At 39.3% G+C, this 22623-nt stretch overlaps 1 protein-coding gene across 6 annotated transcripts in view; it reads right to left on the bottom strand.

Moving 5' to 3' along the window:
* PIAS2 (protein inhibitor of activated STAT 2) overlaps positions 1–14966 on the bottom strand; it is a 73921-nt gene extending 58955 nt beyond the window's left edge. For 3 of the 6 annotated variants that reach the window (XM_081148427.1, XM_081148428.1, XM_081148431.1), the window contains exon 1: positions 14763–14966. In XM_081148427.1, coding sequence (XP_081004553.1) covers positions 14763–14786 — 24 coding nt within the window. In that variant the 5' untranslated portion in view covers positions 14787–14966. Of the gene's footprint in view, positions 1–4913; positions 5003–14762 lie in introns of all 6 variants that reach the window. The other 3 variants (XM_081148429.1, XM_081148432.1, XM_081148430.1) reach the window with 2 other exon arrangements.
* Positions 14967–22623: the final 7657 nt, after the last annotated feature.

Below are 22623 nucleotides of genomic sequence, written 5' to 3'. Positions count from 1 at the left end.
GTACCCTTTGGGACAGTATGGATGGCCCTGGAGAATATTATGCTAAGTGAAATAAGCCAGGCAACGAAAGAAAAATATCACATGATCTCGCTTATACGTGGAATCTAAAGAACTTAATAAACTGACGAGCAGAACAGATTCAATGACATGGAAGCATAGTTGAGACTGACGAAATGTCAGAGGGAAGGGGGGAGGGGGTGGAGGGGGAGAGAGTAACCAAAGAATTTATATGCATATATGCACAACCCAAGGACACGGACAATGGTGGGGAGAGTGACTGGGGAGGGGGAAGGAACGGGGGGGGGGGGAGGTCACTGGGGAGAAAAAGGGACATCTGTAATACTTTAAACAAAAATAAAAATTAAAAAAAAAAAGATAACATGGAAAAATCTGTTCAACACAAAATACAAAAATTTTTAAATATGCAAATTACTGTCTCTCAGACTTCAACAGAGTCTACTCATCCAACCAAAACTTTAAGTAAAAGCCTGATGAAATGGGGTCCAGTCTTTCTCACTTCCCAGTAGGAACCATAAGGAGTCTTTTTTGTAACTTATTGTTTCCTGTGAGTACAGACACAAAAGCCCTCAATGTACACCAGTATAGTTTCATCTAGGAAAGTAAAAATAGTTTAACATAAATTTAGTAAATAGCTTGGTTAAGATGATCTTTATCCTAACAGTCACATACTAAAATATGTATAGATAAAATTATGCAATATATGTTAGACACACATGAACAGAGGCCAGGTACAGAAAACTCAGGTACAGAGACTCACCAGGGCAGAAACCCCCAAATGCCTACAGCAAGGGGCAAACTGGGATAACAAGAACCTTGTCCCCAGGGTAACCTATCCTCCCCCAGCATATGGCTAGTCATCCGGTTTAGGCACCTTGAGCGTTTCCTCCCTAAAGATAACATCTAGGCCTCAGTTGTATTTCAGCTCCAGGCCCAGAAAAGCAGCAAAACCGGACAAGTGGTACAGTCGCTGACTCAGGACCAGCTACATTGACTAATGACCCCCTGCCCTGGCACTGATCAATCAGTGGAGCCCATGACCCTGAAAGAGCACACTTGGGAAAGCTGATGAGACTCTCCCCTGTAACCTCCCCTAAGATTTCCACCTGCAAGAGAGACAAATACTCTCAGGAAAAAGGACCCAGTGTTCACTTCCCTCCAGGGGAGCACGCCAGGGATAGGGAAAGAGAACTTCCTGACTTGATAGAAAGCACCTACAAAAAAAAACTAGAGCTAACCTACTTAATGGTGAAAGACTGCTTCCCTCTAAGACTGGGAATGAAGAGAGAATGTCTACTCTCACCACTCTCAATCAGCATAGTGCTGGAAGTTCTCGCTGGTGGAAAAAGACAAGAAAAGGAAATAGAAGGCATACAGTTGGAAAGAAAAAAATAAAACTACCTGTATTTGCAGATTCTAAGGAATCTACAAAACATCTCCTAAAACTAGTAACTGAACTCAGCAAGGTCTCGGGATACAAGAACCCACACACAAATACCAACACATCTCTATATACTAACAAAGAACATGCAGAAACAAGTTAAAAACGTAATACCATTTATAATAACTCCCCCAAAAGTGAAAATACATATGTTTTTAAAACATAAAAAAACATGTACAGGACTTGTCTGAAAACTACAAAACACTAATGAAAGAAGTCTAAGATCTAAATAATGGATTCTTCATGGATTGGAAGACTCAACAAAATAACATCAATTTTCCCTAAACACATATACAGATTTAACACAATTCCTACCCAAATCCTACCAAGACTTTTTATAGATATAGATGAGATTATTCTAAAATTTATCTGGGAAGGCAAACAAACTATAAGAGGTAAAATAATTTTGAAAAATAGAGAGGATCAGTCTATCTCATTTCATATCTTAGTTCAATAATCAAGACTTCATGGTCTTAGCAGAGACAAAGACACATAAGTCAATGAAGGTCACTGGAACGGAATAAAGAACCCAGGAACAGACATGCACCAATATGTCCAAACAGTTTTTGACAAAGATACAAAAGTAACTCAATAGAGGAAATACAGCCTTTCAACAAATGGTGTTGGAGCAATTGCACAGCCACAGACCAAAAAAAATGGCCTTGCACCTCAGTCTTACATTTTATACAAAAATTAACTCCAAATGGATCACAGACTTAAATGTTAGAACAAAGCTATGAAAAACTTTCAGGAGAAAACAACACATAGAATAAAATCTTCAGGCAAAGAGTTCTCAGACTTGATGCTCCAAAGCAAGATCCACAAAAGAAAAAATGATACACTGGACTTCACCAAAATTAAAAACTTGTGCTCTGCAATACCCTGTTAAAAGGATGAAAGAACAATCAACAGACTTGGAAAAATATTTGTAAACCACATATCCAATGAAGGGCTAGTATCTAAAATATAATTAGAACTCTCAAAACTCAACAGAAAAACAACAATCCAATTAAAAAAAGGACAAAGACATGAAGAGACATTTCATCAGTGGGGATATACAGACGAAAAATAAGCACATAAATTATCTTCAGTATCATTAGCCATTACAGAAATGCAAAGTAAAACCTCACTAGATACATTACAGAATGGTTAAAATGAAAAAGTAATAATACAAATGTTGGCGAGGATGCAGAAAAACTGGATCACTCCATAAACTGCTAGTAGGAATTTAAAATGGTACAGCCACTTTGGAAAAGTTTGGCAAGTTCTTTAAAAACTAACCATACAATCCAGTAACTGCACTCCTGGGCATTTATCCCAAAGAAATGAAAACTTACATGCACAAAAAACCTATGCACAATTCTTATAGCACTTGTATTTGTAATAACCAAAAACTGTAAACAACCAGATACCTTTAACAGGTAAATGGTTAAACAAATCCATACTATAAAATTCTACTCAGCAATAAAAAGGGATGAACTACTGATACATATAGCAACACGAATGAATTTCCAGAGAAGTATAATGAGTGAAGAAGAAAAAAGAACTAACCACCTACTGTATGATTCTATTTACATAATTCTTGAAAAGACAAAAATCACAGAAATAAAGAACAGGTAGTGGGTCCCAGAGAATGAGGGGAGAAAAGGAAGTGGGTGTGGCTATAAAAATGACAATATGAGGGGTCCTTGTGATGATGAAAATGGTCAATGTCAACATCCTGTTTGTGATACTGTACTACATTTTTGCAAGATGTTACCACTGGGGAAAGAGTACATAGGATGTCTCTGTATTATTTCTTACAACTGTGAATGAATATACAATTTAATAAAAAGTTTAATTTAACATTAAAAATACCAAGACTATGAGGCAGATTAATTTTCTTAAATTCAATAACATGATATTCACAAGAGACAAATAAAAGAACACAAAAATGTAGGGGGAGGGATAATTTTAAAAATCAGCCAAAATTAACTGACAAAAAATAACAAAAAACAGCATAAGTACAGTAATATCAAACAGTAGTATGCAATGCAAAAAGCATTCCTAGACATAGTCACTACACAGAGTAAAAGTTTCAATTCAATGAGAAAATATAATAAAGTTAAACTTTCATGTACTACTAACAATTTTAAAATATACTTTAAAAATTGACAGACTATGGGGGGGACACCATTTTAGTAAAAGATTAACATACTCTGCTTTCTAAAAACATAAAAATATGAGATCTGATGAAAAGAATTAACAGGCCTAACTATTGAACATATATAAATCTTTACGCCAATAATTAGAAAGTACATATTCTCTTCAAATACAAACAAAAATTATAAAAACTTACAACACAGGCTCAATACATTCCAAAAAATTGGTAGATACAGATCATGTTGCCTAACCACAACACAATTACACATCAATAACTAAAAGAATTCCTCTATGTTTGAAAATAAAACTTATAAATAAATAAATTAAAGAACTCCCAGAAGAAAATAGAAAAATATTCACAAATGAAAATACTACACATCAAAACTTGCATTACACAAGGAAAGCAATACATAGAAATTCCTCGTCTTAAATGACTATGTTAAAATTCTAAAAATAAGCAAGGTATCAAACTTAAGAAATAAGAAAAAGAACAGAAATAAACCCAAAGAAAGTATAAGAAATGAGCATAAATTAATGAAATGGGGGAAAGGATACATTTAAGAGCATGTAAGACAAAACTTTTATTCTTTGAAATCTTTAAAAATTGGCACTTTTAGCTCTTAACACTGATTAAGGAAAAGGCTTTTAAAAAAGATAAAAGGGCCATTAAATACAGGTACTACAAAATTAGAGATTAACAAATTAATGCCATAAATTGAGGAACATGGATGAAATGGACAATTTTCTGTAAAAGTATAACCTACCAAAACCGGTTTGAAAATTGAAAATACGAACAATCCTACACTCAAAGCAATTAAAACAGTAGTTAAGAAAGTGTCCCACGAAGAAAACACAAGGAACAATTTTACAAGGGAGCTCTACCAAACATGTAAGAAACAGATCATTCTAATCTTACATCAACTCTTCCAGAAGAGGAAAAGTACATATATTTTAAATTATAAGTCAATATTACACATTATTAAAGACAAAAAAACCTGAATTAACTACCTTCAAATTGAGTTCAATACAAAGAGACACAGATAGATCAGGGATGACTTTATAACTTGAAACACAAGGTTGATTTAAGTATTGGAAAATCAATCAATGTAGTTCACCATATTAATATATTACAGAAGAAAAACATTAACAGGTTACAGAATAAAAACATATGATCCTCTCAAAAGATGCAGAAAAGACTTCTGATAAAATTCAACATCCCTTTTTTTTAAATTAGCAAACCAGTAACAGAAAGGAAAATCCTTAACCTGAAAAGATTATCTACGATAAACCTACAGCAAGCATCATACTTAACTGTGAAACTTTGAAAGTATTTCCTTTAAAATCAGGAACAAGATCAGGATGCCCCCATCACCGCTTCTATTCAACATTGTACTGGAGATCCTAGCCAGCACATTAAGACAAGAAAAAGAAAGAAAGAAAAAAAAAGCGTAAGAATTGGAAAGGAGGAAACAAAGAGGTCATTATTCACAGATAGGTCTGTCTACACAGAAAATCCAAAAGATTTCTATAATTTATCACGATTAGGAGGAGTATAGCAAGATTATTATACAAAGTCAAATTTTACTTCTATACACCAAGATTGAAAATATAATTATAAAAAGGTACCATTTATGATTTGATACAAACATAAGGTACCTAGAAATAAATCTAACAAAATATTTGCAACAGTTTAGTTGAAGAAAATTGTAAAACTTTATTGAGAGACACTGGAAAAGACCTAAATAAATGGAGATTACAATGTTCATGGTTAAGAAAACTTAGTAACAAAACATTAATTCTCTCCAATGCATTTCCCATCAAAATCCCAACAGGCTGTGTATGTACGTATCTACATAATTTAAATAGATAACTCTAAAATTATGTGGAGAACCTAACAGCCTTAAGAAGTTCCTTGAAGAAGCAATGCAGGAGGACTTGTTCTACTTCCATGTCCCCCACTGCCTAGACGGTTTCAAACCAACCCTCCCTGTGAAAACCTAAAAATTGAACATAATATAAAACACGTATGTTTGAAGGCATAAAGCACTACATAGGCAGCAAGGGCCTGAGAGGCGAAGACTATGGAAGGAAGGGAAGCTCAGAACATTGGATGCCTCTTTTCCCCTGGAGATATTCGCCAATGGGAAAAGGCAATGGATAAGTTGAGTAGAACTCTGAAGAAACTTAAGGGGCTGCTTATTTGTAAAATATAACCTGTAAGAGCTGGTATCTGGGATTTTACAATGAACTCCTATAAATAAGTATGAAAAACAGAGATGGGCCAATATAAAAATGGGCAAAAAACTTGGCAAGCCACATCACAAAAGATATCCAAATGGCCAGTAAGTATACTAAAAGGAGTTTAATATAATTACTTATTAGAACAGGTGAATGCAAATTAAAACTACTAAACATCCACCAAAATATCTAAAATTTAAAAAGCGAACAATATGCATAACCCATAGACAGACAATAGGGAAGTAACCTGGGGGGAAGGGGGATCGAGGAGGTCAAGGGGGGGAGGGGGAGAAGGGGAAATCTGTAATATTTTCAACAATAAAACTTTATTTTTTTAAAAAGAGTAAACAGAAAAGGAGGTGGAACAACTGGAACTCTATTATTTTGCTAGTAGAAGGGACTGAACGAACGAACTACAATAATATGCATGATACTCAAAAAGAAGAAAGGGAGGAAGGAAAAGCTCTTATAAATTAAAAATATAATTGCTGAAATAAGTTCTATAGAAAAGTTCAAAGACAAAGTCAAGGAGGAACCCTTCCAGAGTGTAATAAACAAATGAAATTTCAATCTAGAAAGTCCAACACTTATCCATCAAGAGTCTCAGGGAAAACAGAAAAGGAGGGAAAGAAGTTATCAAAGAAGATAATTCCCCAGACCTGAAGAATATTAAAGCTGAAAAGGTACCCACCAGAAAGAAAGAAAAAAGCCTATAGTTAAACACATTTAACAAACTAAAAATAAAGATATCACCATAAAGACTGTAAAGGATGTTACTACAAAAGGGTAACCACCAGATTTTCATTGGACCTCTATTAGCAAATAGAGGGTGCTTTAAATTCCTAGAGCAAAGTTTTCAAAGTTCAGAGGCAACTTAAAATTCTATATCTGAGCTTTCAATCAAAAACAAAGGCAAGCCATTTTCAAACATTTAAAAACTTACAGTTTATCACCAGCATATTCTTCCTAGAACAACTACTCATGATTATACAAGGCGGGGCAAAAGTAGGTTTACAGTTGTTCTATGGAAAATAACACAATATTAATAAATACAAAAATAAACTGTGTTTCACGTACTCACAACTGTAAACCTGCTTTTTCCCCATGCCATATTCCAGTAAAATAAAAATGGAATTTTAAAAAAGAAAGAATGAGATCCAAATAATAGCCATAACCCGGGAGTGTGATGTAAAGTAATCCCAGGATGACAGTTGTATTAGCGCACCTAGAAAGCAAGCTGCCCAAATTAGAAAAGGAAGGTTGAGAGCTCCAGAAAACCTATCTTCAAGAAAAACTGAATGGCTACAAGATGAGAACACAGTTTAATACCAAATTTTAAAAATAATATCCATGATGCCTGGCTGCATGGCTCAGCAGCTGAGCATTAACCTATGATCCAGGAGATCTCGGTTTGATTCCCAGTGAGGGCACATGCCTGGGTTTCGGGCTCGTCTCCAGTAGGGGGGCATGCAGGAGGCAGCTGATCAATGACTCTCTCATCATTGATGTTTCTCTCTCTCCCCCTCTCCCTTCCTCTCTGAAGTCAATAGACATATTTTAAAATAATAATATCCATGAGCTCTCCTCACTCAAGCAGGACTTTGCTATATTTCTCCTTTAAGGAGCACAGGTTTATTTTATTTTATTTTTAAAGAACAATATATTGATTTTGAGAGAGAGGGGAAGGGAGAAGAGAAAAACATCAATGTAAGAGCACAACATGGATTGGCTGCCTCTCATACACCCCCTACTGGGGATCCAAGGAGGGTACCATGCCCAACAAACTGAGCCACCCAGGCCAGGGCAACACCAGTTTAGTAAAAGAAATTCCTCTACAGCTCCACACTACTTGGTTTTAACAATGACTAATATTTACATTACAAAGGCTGGTTATTAGTACTCAATTTCTAGAACCTCCTTTAGAAGAACAGAAAAGTGTAGAAGAGTTATAAATCATAATATAAATGACATAAATCTTGACAATGAAATAGAAAATTAAGGCTGGAAGGAAAGGAAGTGTGGAGGTAGGAGAAACAGAAATAGATGAGTGTTAAATGCTCGGAACGAAAGAGATATTATCTGAAACTGAGAGGACAAGAAACAGAAACTTAACTACTGCATAAAGTTAAGAATAATCAACAACAGAATAGAAACAAAAAATGTAACAGCAGAATTAGAAAAAAGTGGGAAACATAATGACCTAAATTTCATATTTACTAGAAAGTAAAGTAACAGATACAGTTGAAAGTTGAAAGAAAAATCAAGATATAAAAAGATACGTGGTATTTCTGAGTCTGGGACTTAACCGAAAAATTAAAAAAAGAAAAGAAAGAAAACAGTTTAAGGCAATTATATTAGGAATAGGACTTAGTGGGAAAGAAAGAACTTTTTACTTTCCTTTGGAAATTTTCTGCACTGTCTGCACAAAGACTGTTTTCATTTAAAAAAAAAAAAAAGGAATGGAAATAAGAGAATACAAAATGTTATTAAAACCATTTTCCAGGTCAGGGAAAAAGTAAAATAATTTGTTTAATGTCATAAAGTCAATATCCATGCAAATACCAAAAAATATATACAGTTTGTGACATAATCAAGATTTGCTTTTACTGACCTACATGAATAAGCAAATGGAGAGCTCTGAATGTCTTTGTTAGGTTTATACTGTTTTCTGCAAAGTCAAAAAACAAATAAACAAACTTAGTCTCAAACCATTTTTCCAAAAAGTCTAGAAAAAAAGTCACAACACTTTTACTTCAATTCAACTTTCCAGTTCCTTATGTTGAGGTACCTGAATAAAAACAGACTATTAAGACAACTCAAAGGGGGGAAAAACTTTCTTTAAAAAAAATAGTGCTGGGAAAACTGGATATCCACATGCAAAACAAGCTGAATCCCTACCTCACACCATAAACAAAAATTAACTCAAAACGGATCAATCACCTAAATGTAAAAACTAAAACTATAAATATAACCTCTTAGATGAAAACAGGCATAAATCTTTATGATAATGGATTGGGCAATGGTGTCTTAGACCTGACATCAAAAGCAACAAAAGAAAAAGTAGACAAACTTCGACAAAATTAAAAACTTTTGTGCTTCAAAGTACACTATCAAGAAAGTGAAAAGACAGTCCACAAAAAAGGAAGAAAACATGTGCAAATCATATATCTGATAAAGAACTTGTACCTAGAATAAAGAACTTAAACTTAATTAAAAAAAAAAACACAATCCAATTTAAAAATGGGCAAAAGGTTTGAACAGACATTTCTCTAAAAACGCTATACAATGGCAAATAAGCACATGAAAAGATGATCAAGCCCTGGTCAGGTAGCTCAGTTAGAGTATCATCCTAATACACCAAGGTTGTAGGTGCAAGCTCCCATTAGGGCACATACAAGAATCAACCAATGAATGCATAAATGAGTGGAACAGCAAATCAATGTTTCTCTCTCTCCTCCTCCCTCTCTCTCTCTACAACCCTGTTGATGGGAATGTAAAATGGTGCAGCAGTTTTGGAAAACAGTATGGGAGTTCCTCAAAAACTTAAACATAGAGTTAACACATGACCCAGGAATCCCACTCCTAGATAACTACTCAAGAGAATTAAAAACATATGTCCACACAAAATTTATACACTTGTAGATCAATGTTCATAGTAGTCAAAAAGTAGAAAAAACCCAAATGTACATAAATTCATGAAAAGATAAACAAAATGTTGTAGAATATTATTCGACCATAAAAAGGAATAAAGCATTGATTCATGAATGAATCTTGAAAAGGCTATGTTAAATGAAAGAAGCTAGACACAAAAGGCCATACATATGATTCTATTTCTATGAAATGTCCAGAATAGGCAAATCCAAAAAGACAGAAAGTAGATTAATGAATACTGAGGGATGAGGGAATGAGGGTATAGGGAGTCACTGTCAACGGGTATAGGGTTTCTTTGCGGATGATGAAAATGCTCTGGAATCAGATGGTAGTTATGGTTGAATAACTTTGTGAACGGACCAAAATCATTGACCTCAATACTTTTATTTTTTATTTTTTTTAAATACATCTTTATTGATTTCAGAGAGAGGAAAGGAGAGGGAGAGAGAGAGACAGAAACATCAATGATGAGAGAGTCACTGGGGATGGAGCCCACAACCCGGGCATGTGCCCTGACTGGGAATCGAACCCCGATCGCCTGGATCCTAGGTCGACACCCAACCGCTGAGCCACGCCCAGCCAGGGGACTTGAATACTTTAAAAGGCTGAATTTTATGGTATATGAATTATATTTCAAAAAAAAACTTTAACACTAAGATCCAGTACAGAAAAACAAAGGCAAAAATGCTGAGAAGAGAGAAACATCTGAAGAATGTTATACTTAGAAAAATATCTGTTTTATCAGGAAAGATATTCGTGTTTACCAGAGATAGGTTCAGAGGTTAAATGAAAGATGCTAGACATAAAAGGCCATGTGTATGATTCCCATTTATATGAAATGTCCAGAATAGGCACCTTAGGTACTAAGGAAGGAAACTAACACAAAAGTGTCTACTATAGGTAAGAATATCTGGTTAACTATTAGGAATTATCTACTTCATTTTAATTTAAATTCAGGTGGTCCTTGAATAATGCAGGTTTGAACTGTGCAGGTCCACTTAGACATGGATTTTTTTTTTTTCAATAAATACAGGTGACCTTTCTCATCCATGGGTTTAATGTCTATGGATTCAACCAACCACAGAACAAAAAGATTATTTTCGCATTCTCAACTGCAGTTTCCCAACCAAAGATTGAAAATACTGTTCTCACATTATGGAGTTTCCTCAAAAAATTAAAAATGAAACTGCTTTATGACCCAGTGATTTCACTTCTGAGGATTTATCTGAAAAACACCCAAAACGCTAATGCAAAAGAATATATGCACCCTGATTTTCACTGCAGCATTATTTACAATAGTCAAGATATGGAAGCAGCCCAAGTGCCCATTAATAGAGTGAATAAAAAAGCTGTGGTACATATATACAATGGAATATTACTTGGCTATAAAAAGAATAAAATCTTACCATTTGTGACAGCATGCATGGACCTAAAGGGTACTATGCTCAGTGAAATACGTCAGGTATAGAAAGACAAATACCGTATGACTTCACTTATGTGTGGAATCTAAAGAACAAAATAAATGAACAAACAAAACTGAAAAAGATGCACAGAGAGCGAGCAAACTGGTGATTGCCAAAGGGGAGGGGGACTGTGAGACTGAGTGAAAGAAGTGAAGGGATTAAGAAGCACAAATTGGATTCCAAGATGGCTGCAGATTGAGCAGAAGCTACACTGGCACTCTCCCAAGACCAAACTGGAATTATAAGTAAAATATAGGAAAACCATTCTGAATAATCAACTGCAACTGAACACTAGCTGGAGAGCACCTTCATAACCAAGGACACAAAGTGAAGACTATATAGAAACTGGTAGGAAGTGCAGAGGCTTGAGAGGGCTAGCCAGGCTCCCACAGGCAGCAGCAGGCTCCCACAGGCAGCAGGCAGTGGTTGGTTGAAGGTCCGGAGGGAGATCTCAGCTGGCGCTGTTTCCCACTGAGAACTCTGGGGTCTAAACCCCAAGCTGGGCCTCCCAGCCCAGAGCGCCAGAACAGAGAAAGGTGCCCACATAACATCTGCTGTGAAAAACAGCCAGGTTTCTGTCTGCCAAGGAGAGATGGCTGGAAATGCAGGCAACCTCTTAAAGGGCCAACACACAAAGTTTTGTGTGCAGCCACTCACTTTGGGCTCCAGCAGTGAAAGGATCGAGTAGACTAGAGCTGTGTGAGGAGAATCCAGGATTGCAGGCTCTGGAGATAGAGCTCAGAGGGCTTTCATAAACATGCTCTCAAATGAAGTCCTCCTCGATATTTTAATTGTGTCCATTAATAGCTTTGAATCACATGGTAGATTCTGTTACATCTATCATATATCTATAAGGCTAATTCTTTGCTCAATAGCTGGGGGGTAGAAGGGCTGAGGACCTCTAATCTCAAATCCCCCCTTAACTTCCCAACAGCACCTGAAGTTACCAGGATGCCCAGTCCTGCTAGGTGTAAGGAACCAAATACTCAAGCCTTCTAGATAGAAAATGTCATAAAATTACTTATATCTCTTAGTATAAAAGACTTTCTGCGTCTGGTTTACCAGTATCTATTAAGAAAGTTATAATAACTGGATGTTTCACTGGCCCAAATACATACCCAGACACACACACATTTAACTCTCATTTTGACACACAGAGATAATAAACTCTCAATCTCAAAAGGGAGGGCATGAGAAATACAGAAGACAGATTCTTTTGAAAAAAAAAGAAAAAAGAAAGAAATCTTACTAGAATAAATTCCCTTCCATCCCTACACTTGAGTGAAGAGATGTAGGGAGAGTAGATTAACCAGGTTAAATTGCAGTAGGGGCCTTTTTAAGGATGGCTGAAGGGCGACACCAGCATGAAATTATGCAACTGCAGGAGAAAGTCAAGGGTAAAAAAGCTGTTCTGACTGAAGAAGAGATGAGGGTCTTCAGAATCCCAACTATTCTGTCTCTCCTCCACCTCTGTGCTTGGCTCTGCTAGAGACTAGAAAGCCAGAGTGGCAGTGACAGAGGTCCAGGCCATCAGCTCTTATGAGCTTATCCCACGTTAATTCTGAACTAGTTAATTTGCAAACTAATTAATCCACAAACTCCTACCAATGTAAGTGCTGTAAAATAAGCAACTGATGAATTGAATGATTTCTTCTACAGCACCTTGGAAGCTTCTAATACGTGACACATTATTATAATCATCTTGGGCAGTTCAGCCCACAATTTCCCTTCACAGAGAACTTGCTCATTCCTTTCCCTCAACCCACCAGAATGATCAAGCACAGGAAGAAGTAGACAACTGATTTACAAAAAGCGATGAAGAAGCTGACCCACAAAACAAATGGGAGGGGGAAAGGGAGACAAGAAGAAAAGCTTCTTTGGGTTCCAACCACTTTGCAGTTTTTGGTTCTACTCCAACCTAAGCACTGGTAACCTGTTCCACCCAATACCAGTAAATAAATTTTCTGCTTTTTATTAAGCTTTGACTGACAATATAAAAGTGTAATACAAAACTTGGAAAAGTGTCCATCAAAAAAATCTTAGAAGAGGAAAAGTTATATGCATCCGTTATACATAAAAATTAAGAAAATACTGAAGGTAAAAATAAATTTAACTTCAAACTTTAGTCTTCTCAATCCATCCTAAACTTTATAAATTTACCAGGTAAGGCTCAGGCCTGGTTGCTTCAAAAGATCCACAGGTGTTAAAAGCTCTACCGCTGGGGCTCTAAGGGACTAAAACCCTTATACTTGATCATTATGAACACCTTTTACCTACTATAATGAGTCTCTGTATAAAGTAGTAGAGGGCATAAATTCATTAATTCATTAATATACTTATCTCTTTCCTGGGAATTAAAATTATTTTTGAAACAGCAGGAGGGAAATGGCAGGCATTACCCAAAGCATAACAATCTTCCTTTAGATCAGAATCACCAAAACGTTATTTTTTTAAAAAAATAAAATTATTTACTGATTTTAGAGAGAGGGTAAGGGGAGAGGGGAAGGAAGGGAGAGACATCGATTTGTTGTTCCCTTTATGTACGCATTCATTGGTTGATTCTTGTATGCGCCCGGACTCAGATCCAACCCGCAACGTTGCTGATGGGGACTATGCTGGAACCGACTGAGCTAGGCGGCCAGGGCTACCAGTCCTTTTGCTGATGTCCACCCTATTAGCCAGGTAACCAACCTACATCTTTCCCAACCCTATCCGTCGCCAAAAAAAAACCCAACAATAAACATACAAGACTGAATCTTTACCGGATTCCTTTTCCTTCTTATTTCAAGTAACCCAAACATCATACGTCTATGTTAAACAAAAGGTCTGCAGTTAACTTAATCTCAAGTTCACTTTCATCTATACTTTGACTTTGTTTTTAAAACCGGGGTTTCCGTCCTTTAAGCATTCCAGTTATGTCGCCAGCAATTCAGCGACTCATAAAAAACAAATCCTGCTCGTTTATCAGTTTTGTTACGTTGAGGACTCTGAAGGTTATCAGCCTAGGGAAAAATATCCTTTCCATTGTACCCCCAGCTCACCCCGTTTCAAACCTATTAAACAAAGGTATCAACAATAAAGTTGTGACCTTGTTCTAAGGCTAGGAGGAAAAATGTTTTTCCTCAAGAGCTCTTAAGAAGAGTTCACAAAAAAACCTCCTGACAACACGGACTTCATGGATTTCTTACCATGACACTAAGAAAATATCCAGGTTGAAGGCTGATTACTGAAGGTAGAATTCCCCAAAGACCACGCTTCTCTCCCAGGTACTGAGGAAGCACTGGTCGAAGGGGCCCTTCTCGTGACACATCTGACTAAACGGTAGCATCAGCCATTGAGGAGAAAGAAGAATTCCTAAACGCAACTTCACGTTTCGGGAAACAAGTCTCCCACCAAGTGAGTAGCATGTGGACTTCGGAATCGCCAATAAACACTGACATCCCTCGCGAAGATGCAAAAGCAAATCCTGCTTTCCACATCAGCCCTTAAAATAACGGGGAAGTCGTGTCCTCCCGCTCCCGAGGACGGACGGCCCCGACCCCCAGCGTCAGGTGTGGGGAGCCCCGGCCGGACCGACTGGCCGCTGGCCCTGGGCCCCAGGCCCTCCGCCCGCGCGGCCCGGGCGTCCGCCGCCGCTTTGCTCCCCTCCCACGACCGCCCCGACGCCGACTCGGACGCGGGCTGGGACTCGGGGCTCCGCAAACCCGTCCCCGCGTAGCAAGAAGGTGGCGGCCGGCGACGTTGCTTCTTCCCCGCTTCCCCTCCCCTCCCCCGCGGCCTCCGCTCTCCATTCCCGCGCCCCCGCTTACCCTCAACTCCTCGAAATCCGCCATTTTATACCACCCGCGGGTGCCGCTGTCGCCACAGCACCCCCTCCCGCTGCCGCCAACGACGCCGCCGCCACCAGGGCCGCCACCGCCGCCTCCAGCAACATCCTGCACTGGGCGCCGCTGAAGACGCCGCGGCCGCTACCGCCGCCACCGCCAGGCCCGTCACGTGACGGGCACGGAAGCTCCGCCCCCGGCGCGCGCGGCCCCGCCCACCTGGCGACCCCGCGAACCCAGCCCGCCACTTCTCTCCGCGTCTTCCGGCCGCGCTTCCCGGGACTGTGTTAGCCTCGCATCAGGTCCCGCCCTCTCCCTCCGCCTGCTCGCCACCCGCACGCCTTCCGGCCCCCGGCCCGGTGGCCTCGCGCTTCTCAGCTGCGCCCGGTGCCTTCCCCCCTCCCTCCCTCCCTCGCCGAGGCCGGGGCCTGACCCCCTGAGGCACTGTCTGACTGCAGCGTTACCTGCGGGGCTGGAGGAGGGCCTGGGCCCCGAGAGCGGCGGACGGGAAGAGCTGGCCCGGACTCCCGGCAGGAACATTTCGGGGATATTCTTAGGGTGCCCTTCCGCGGAGGAAGCAGCTGCGAATAAAACCATCCCCCAGAGTAGTTGTGTCGGAACGATCTAAATATGGGTGTTGGGTTAGCTATTGTTCCGATCTGATGATGCAGGATTGGTGGGACCTCTGGAATCCTTGTGGATTTAAGAACCGTCCCAGCCTGTAAGAATTTTCATGAGTTTATTTGAGCCAAACTGACAATTGCTGGGAAGCAGAATCTCAATGGATTGCCAGAGGATGGCAGTTTTGCTCCTTATTTTATACATTAGAATCAAAGGAGGAGACGTAAGGGGGTTCCATGAAACCCATTGGTGATCGATTAGGGAGGCGGGAGGAAGCAAAGAGGGGAAATCTCCGGGATTGGATAAAAAGTAAAAGGAGCCCTGGGCGGTGTGGGTCAGTGGTTAGAGTGTCAGCCCGCACACCCAAAGGTTGAGGGCTAGATTTCCTGTCAAGGGCATGTACTTGGGTTGCAGGTTCAATGCCCACACCTGTCTGGGTGGGTTCAGGAGTCAACCAATCTGTGTGTCTCTCTCACCTTGATGTCCCTCTCTCTCCCCCCAGGGCTCCCTCTCTCCTTTCCACTCTTTCTGAAAAGCAATGGAAAAAATATCCTCAGGTGAGGATTAACAATAACAAAAAGTAAAAGGAATACACTCCTACTTCCTTTACATTGGTGAGTATGGGATAATTAAGTTCATTAACATGATAACAATAACAATGAGGGGTTCGGTGGTCTCTGGTGGGAGATTGTGCCCTGAGGGGGGTCTGGAAAAAGGAAATTACTCTGAGAGTCCAAACGTCTGTTATCAGTAGATGCAAAAAGACAAGACAGGCTCTGCTAAGGTAAAGATTTACCTTTGTCAAGGAAGACACCAGCCTAGGACAAGAATACCTGTCATGACTCGCTTTTAGTTAGGAAGTTTTCATTTCAGGCCATCCTATGTGGTTACTTTAGATCTCTGAGTTTGTAAGCCACCCACCCCCTCCCCCAAGACAGGCCTCCCCTGAGCTTGTCAGGTTTAGTATGTGGCCCATTTTTCCTCCACACTTCCCCCTTTTGGTCATAAGTCAATACAAAGGATGCACTGGTGACCAACCTTTTGGTTGGATAATGTGGTCCCCTGGTGCTAGGAAGGCTCATTTCTAGGAAGACTTAGTGTCAGCATTTGTCTGGCTGAACAATGGACCATTGGGGATGAGGTAAGACCCAACCTTGGATAGAAGTTGAGGCCAAATTTTTCTTGAAAGTGAAAAGCAGGTAAATGGGATGCAGTCAAGTCTTACCAGCCTTCATTAAGAAAAGCACTCCAGATCGTTTCTAACCTATAAGCTGTTATGATCCACGTGTCACTGTCTGTTTCACTTCTCTGCATTTTGAATCTAGTATAACATTCATTTATAGTTTCACAGCACACCATACATCTCTTCAGTTTTCACAATGTGACCGTGAAATGCGTTCCCATTTACTGTGGCCCATCTACTTCCCATTGGAAACACTCAAGTGCTGTTCATTATTAATTTGATTCTTGGTGATTGTGCAATTGGGAACTGAAGCCTTAAGGTTTATTCTGGGACAAGGCTGTAAGAACACAACGCAGCAATTACAATTACCATTTAAAAATTCCAGAGGCCAGGCCCTGGCCAGTGTGGCTCAATGGATAAAGTGTCAGCCCCCACACCCAAGGGTCTCGGGTTCAATTCCCCACCAAGGGCACATACCTGGGTTGCAGGTTCAATCCCTGGGCCCTGTTGGGGCTGTGCCGGAGGAACCAATCGATGTGTCTCTCTCACATTGATGTTTCTCTCTCTCCCCCCCCCTTCCTCCCTCCCTCCCTTCCACTCTCTCTAAAAATCAATGGAAAAAATATCCTCGGTTGAGGATTAACAACAACAAAATTCCCGAGGCCAGGAGTATGGTAAGAGTTTCATAAGTAAATTTCCTTTGCCTCAGTAGCAGTTCTAGAGGGATGTGTTTTTATAGCTTCTTCAGCACCCATCTGAATTAATATAGTTAGTCTTTGTTGAGTTTAGGCAGGATAGTAAGAAGCTAGGAATATTCATTCCTTGGCAAGTAGAGTGGGAAAACTGAGACAGATAGCTGAGCAATTTACAGCCAGATACAGAAGGCCACCAGGACAGAAAGCCCCGGGTGCCTAGCAACAGGTAAAACTGCCACCAGACCTACCCTCCACGTGGCCTTTCCTCCCCTGGCATATCTCTGGTCATATGGTTTAGACCCTCCTGACCTTTCCTTCCTAGAGATAATATCTAGACTTCAGTTGTATTTCAGCTCTAGGCCCAGAAAAGCAGCAAAGCCAGGCAGGTGATGCCAGGACCAGCTGTAATGACTAGTGACCCTCTGCCCTGGAACTGACCAATCAGTGGAAACCTGAAAGGACACACCTGGAAAGGCTGATGAATATTCTATTGAGATACTGTCCTAAGATCTACCCTATACTCATAGCCTTTATAACCCTTGAGACAAAGGACCCAGATGGAGCTTTCCCTCCCCAGAGCAGCACACCCCTTCTTTTCCCCCCATAGGCATGCATCTCCTAAACTCTAACAGACCCCACTAGATGTGCAACCAGGAGAGCAACAGTCAGTGACAACTCATCCCAGGCTAACCCCCAGAACATGTCTCCAAGGGCCCCTTTTCTCTGACTTTCCAGTAAGCTGACAGCAGCTCCACCTTAGCTCACTTTTTCCCCATAACCTCTCTAGAGAGCCAAAGCAGCCCCACCCAGTCTCCTGCTGCTTCTCCTATCCTAAGCCCTTCCTTGTTTCACTGTCCCCAGCTTTAATAAATGTACTCTCAAAATCACCTGGACTTGAAATGTGAAATCTTTCCTGCACAAAGTCAAGAACCCACTACTGGCCAGCCCTAGGCAGACCCACTCCAGGCCTGGCCCCCTTTCTGGTAACAAAGTTAGAGAGAAAGCATATTCCTATAATTAGATTCTAGCATTTATACATAAAATTCCTTTCTCAATATTCCTTTTCTACTAACCTTCTACAACTTCCCTTGTTCTTCCTAGTTTGTCTCTTTTTACTCATTCAGAAAAAGCCAACTTATTAGGACAAACTACTTCCTTTTAACTTCTCTTAAACACACATACACAACCCTTTCCTTCCTTTTGTAATAACATTCCTTCTAAAATTCAAAAGAGAAACCATAACAAGTATTATTGATAATACAAAAGTTATCTTTTATACCTTCAGCAATTAGTAACAGTTTGACTACATATATACAAGGTTTGAGAAAAGCCCAAAGGACAAGTATAATTATTATTATGACTAATATTATTAACAGACAGGTAAAGACAATCAAAGTTCAACATCAGTCTGTAGGTATACAGGCCTTGTCAATGTCTTAGGAAAGTGGTCTTTCTCTGATGTCAGTGGCTTTTCATCCTATAGAATCCTTTAATTCCCATTGTAGGTAGAGGGAAGTGTCAGAGACAAGGGCAAATGTCCATTTGAGGTTGAGCACCTGATAAGGTCCCTTCCAATGACTTTCGATTGAGTCTTTGATTAATGTATTTTCCAAAGGACAAAATTTCCTGGTTGTAAGTCATGGTCTTTGAAGCCTTTGTCTCCTAGAGGCACCCTATGAAATGAATGTCACTAACTTACCAGACCCTATAAGCTGATTTATTAACTTATTAGTTCTTAATAATAATGCATAATATCTCCTTTTAGTAAGGTTGATTCATATGTCCCTTCATCTAGAAGTATAAGGTGACCAGTGACTGTTTAATGAGGAGTAAAGTTATGTGTTTACCAAAAATAGGTTTCAGGTTGAGAGGTGCTATAAGGAGAGATTTTAGCCAAGAGAAATTAAAAGCTTCTGAAAATCTACCTAGTTGAGTTTTAGTTGTACCACTTGTATGATCTACCAACCCAGAGAAGTGGGGTGATAGGCACAATTAAAATACTGCATGATATATTGCAAATGGATTGTCTTATTTGCCCAGTAAAATGAGTCCCTTAGTCACTGTAACTCAGAGGGAATTCCCCAATTGGGAATTAATTTTTCCCAATAATAACTTACCTGTCCTTAAGGCTGTAGCCCTCCAGTAAGGAAATGCCTCAACCCAGAGCAGGGGACACACACACACACACACACGTACAAATCATAACACATTGTATTCTTGAGATGGTGGTATTTGGATAAAATCCAATTACCATACTTCAAATGAATCTTCCTCTTTCTCTCTAAAATCAATTTTTTAAAAAACAATGTAATTTACAAGGCCCTGTTTAATATGGCTCCTACCTACTGCCTCTTCCCACTCCTCCTCACTCCACCTACAATGTACAGCTTTCAGTTTCTCTGTCAGACCCACCATCATCTTTATGTTGATCCATGGGCCAAGAATAACTTCTCACTCTTTGCCTCTTCCCCTCCTAAACACCTGTTCATCTTTCAGATCTCAGTTTAAGTATCACTTCTTCAGAAAGACCTTCCCCAAACCCACACGCCCTATTTTTATTCAAATCCTTCTCTGTGACTGCTCACAGAACCTGAACTTTTCCTTCATAATATTTCTCCATGATAATTATAAAAGTATCTATGTGATTATTAGATAAATAATAATTATTGTTTACGTTTTTATCTTTAAAAAAATGTGTTACCCACTAGATTGTAATGACCGATAAATGCCTGACAAATGGTTGGCCTCATATTTGTTTAATGAATAAAATACTGAATGAGCAGTATCTAGAGTAGGCTCTAATTCTGGCTCTATACCATTAACTCTGTGGCCTCACTTGGCTTTTTCTTGATCTTAGCTTGTTCTTCTTAGGCCTTGGTTTACACCTCAGTAGAGCTTAACATTGTTCAACAGACGTTAAGTGAAAGCTACTGTGGGCTAGGAACTTTGGGGAAATAGATGAATAGAATACAATAAGCCTTTCTGCCAAGGATCTTACCACCCATAAGAGGAACCAACATGAACACAAACTAAGAGAAGCAAGGCCTCAAGTGTTTGTAGTGTTCATTGTAGATTTGGGTAGGTTTGACTTCAAAGAGTTCTAGGTCTGCCCCAGACTGGCCTGTGCTAATAAGTAATGTCCTCCTTGCCACGGTGATTAGATCAGAACTGGACTTGTAAATCCAACTACTATAGGACATTTCTAGGCTTTGCCAATTAGATCAAGTGTGGGCCCATGCCCCAAGTAGGCCCATAAATGTCTTGGACATTTATTCAGTGATTAGAGTTGAGGAGACTTTCTAGCATGTGGAATGTTGTAGCTGTTTTGCTACAGGGGGCAGCCTGAGGACCAACCCTTCTCATGGGCAATAATAAAAAAAAAAAAAAAAATCAGAATTAACTTTTGGAACCCATCTTATCTCTGTTTTCTTCAGCTGATTCTTTTACTGTTTTAGATAGCTTGAAATGGGTTTTCTATTAGTTGCTACCAAAAGAATTCTGAAATAGGGTGCTACTTTGTCTCCCCAAGCCAGATCACTAATTTGGCATCTTTTCTAAAATATACTTCTTAATATTGATTCAATCTTTGTTTAAGGGAATGGCTGAGTGGTGCAGGCTAGGAAGAATGCCTCTCTCTTGACTGTCCTGAGCAATTCAACTGTGGTCCAAATTTGTAATATATCCTGCTCATCAAAAAGAAATCTACACTTACTTGGATCTAAGTTCCTGATAATGGTGGCATAACGGTAGTCTCAGCACCACTATAGGCCACATACCAAAGTACAACTATAGCCACATACAAAACTGTTTCCCCAGTGGAATTCCATTAAGTACTATTTTCTCCTCTCGTTTTCAGTGATAAAATGTGTGTTATAGATTGAAGTTCTAGGCAATTATCTGGTTGGGCCACCACCTTAATCTGGCTCCAATTAAAAAAAATAAGTATAATGATTAAAGTGTCCTAAGATTACACTAAATAGAGTCAAAAGTCTCGGGAATGGCTTTTCCACTTATTAGCTGTGTAACTTTAGCAAAGTCTCAACTTAGTTTTTCTAATCTATAAAACAAGAATGATTATTGCTTATCTCAGGATATTGGAGGGTTAAATGAAATAAGGTCTATGAGTGTACTTTATAAACTTACAAAGTGATAGATAATAATTTCTTTTTTTGTTAATCCTTACCTGAGGATATTGGTTGCCTCCCGTGCCCACCCTGAACTGGGGCCAGGGACCAAACCTTCAACCCAGGTACATGCCCTTGACCGAGAATCCCTCCCAGACCCTTTGGTGTGCAGACTGACACTAACCACTGGGCAACACTGACTTGGGCGATAATAAATTTTTTGTATCTAAATAGCTGATGAACACAACAACAACAAAGTATTAAGAAGCACTCATATACCTGTATAATATGTCCTAGTATCTTTATTTCTTTTAATTTTTTATTTATTGATTTTAGAGAGAGACAGGAGAGAGAGAGAAAGGAACATCAATTTGTTGTTCCACTTATTTATGCATTCATTGGTTGATTCTGGTATGTGCCCTGACCAGGGATCAGACCCACAACCTTAGCATATCAGGACAATGCTCTAAACATCCCATATTTAACATAAGAACCCATAGAGTAAAGATAAATCAGAAGTAAATCAGGCTCTGGCTGGTGTAGCTCAGTGGTTAGAGTGTTGGCCTGTGCACGGAAGGGTTGTGGGTTTGATTTCTGGTCAAGGGCACGTACCTGGGTTGCAGGTTCGATCCCCAGCCCCAGTGGAAGCTCATGGGGGAGGCAACCAATTGATGTGCGTCTCTCACATCAGTGTTTCTCTCTTTCTCCCCCCCTCCCTTCCACTCTCTATAAAAAAAAAATCAATGGGAATAATATCCTTGGGTAAGGATTAACAAACAAACAAACAAAAAAGAAGTAAATCAGCACTTGTACAAATTGCAATCAGGCTTTACAGTACTCAGGAAAGTTCAAGCCCTAAATATTAAATAAACAGGTCCTAGAGTGGCACTCCACAGCTACTGGGTAGAGACAATCAGAAATCAGACAAAGACTGCAATACAAACATGCTTATACTAAAATAATTTAAATAAAATGTTTGAAAAAATCCCATAGAAACTGTAGAATTGAGAGGTTTAAGAACTGGATTGATAGGTTTAATAGTATATTACACACTGCTTAAGCAAAAATTAATAACCAGAACATAGGTTAGAAGGCTATTTAAAATGACACACAGAAAAACAAAAAGATGGAAAATATTAGAGGCATAGATTTGAGAAATAGAAGATAATGTTGAAAAGGTCTAACAAATGTTTAATTGGAGACTTAAAAGGACAGAAAAAAAA

Source organism: Miniopterus schreibersii, assembly GCF_964146895.1.
Source record: "Miniopterus schreibersii genome assembly, chromosome: 10".
Taxonomy (NCBI): Eukaryota; Metazoa; Chordata; class Mammalia; order Chiroptera; family Miniopteridae; genus Miniopterus; species Miniopterus schreibersii.
Note: the sequence above shows the minus strand (reverse complement) of the source record. Positions and strands in the feature narration are given on the sequence as shown.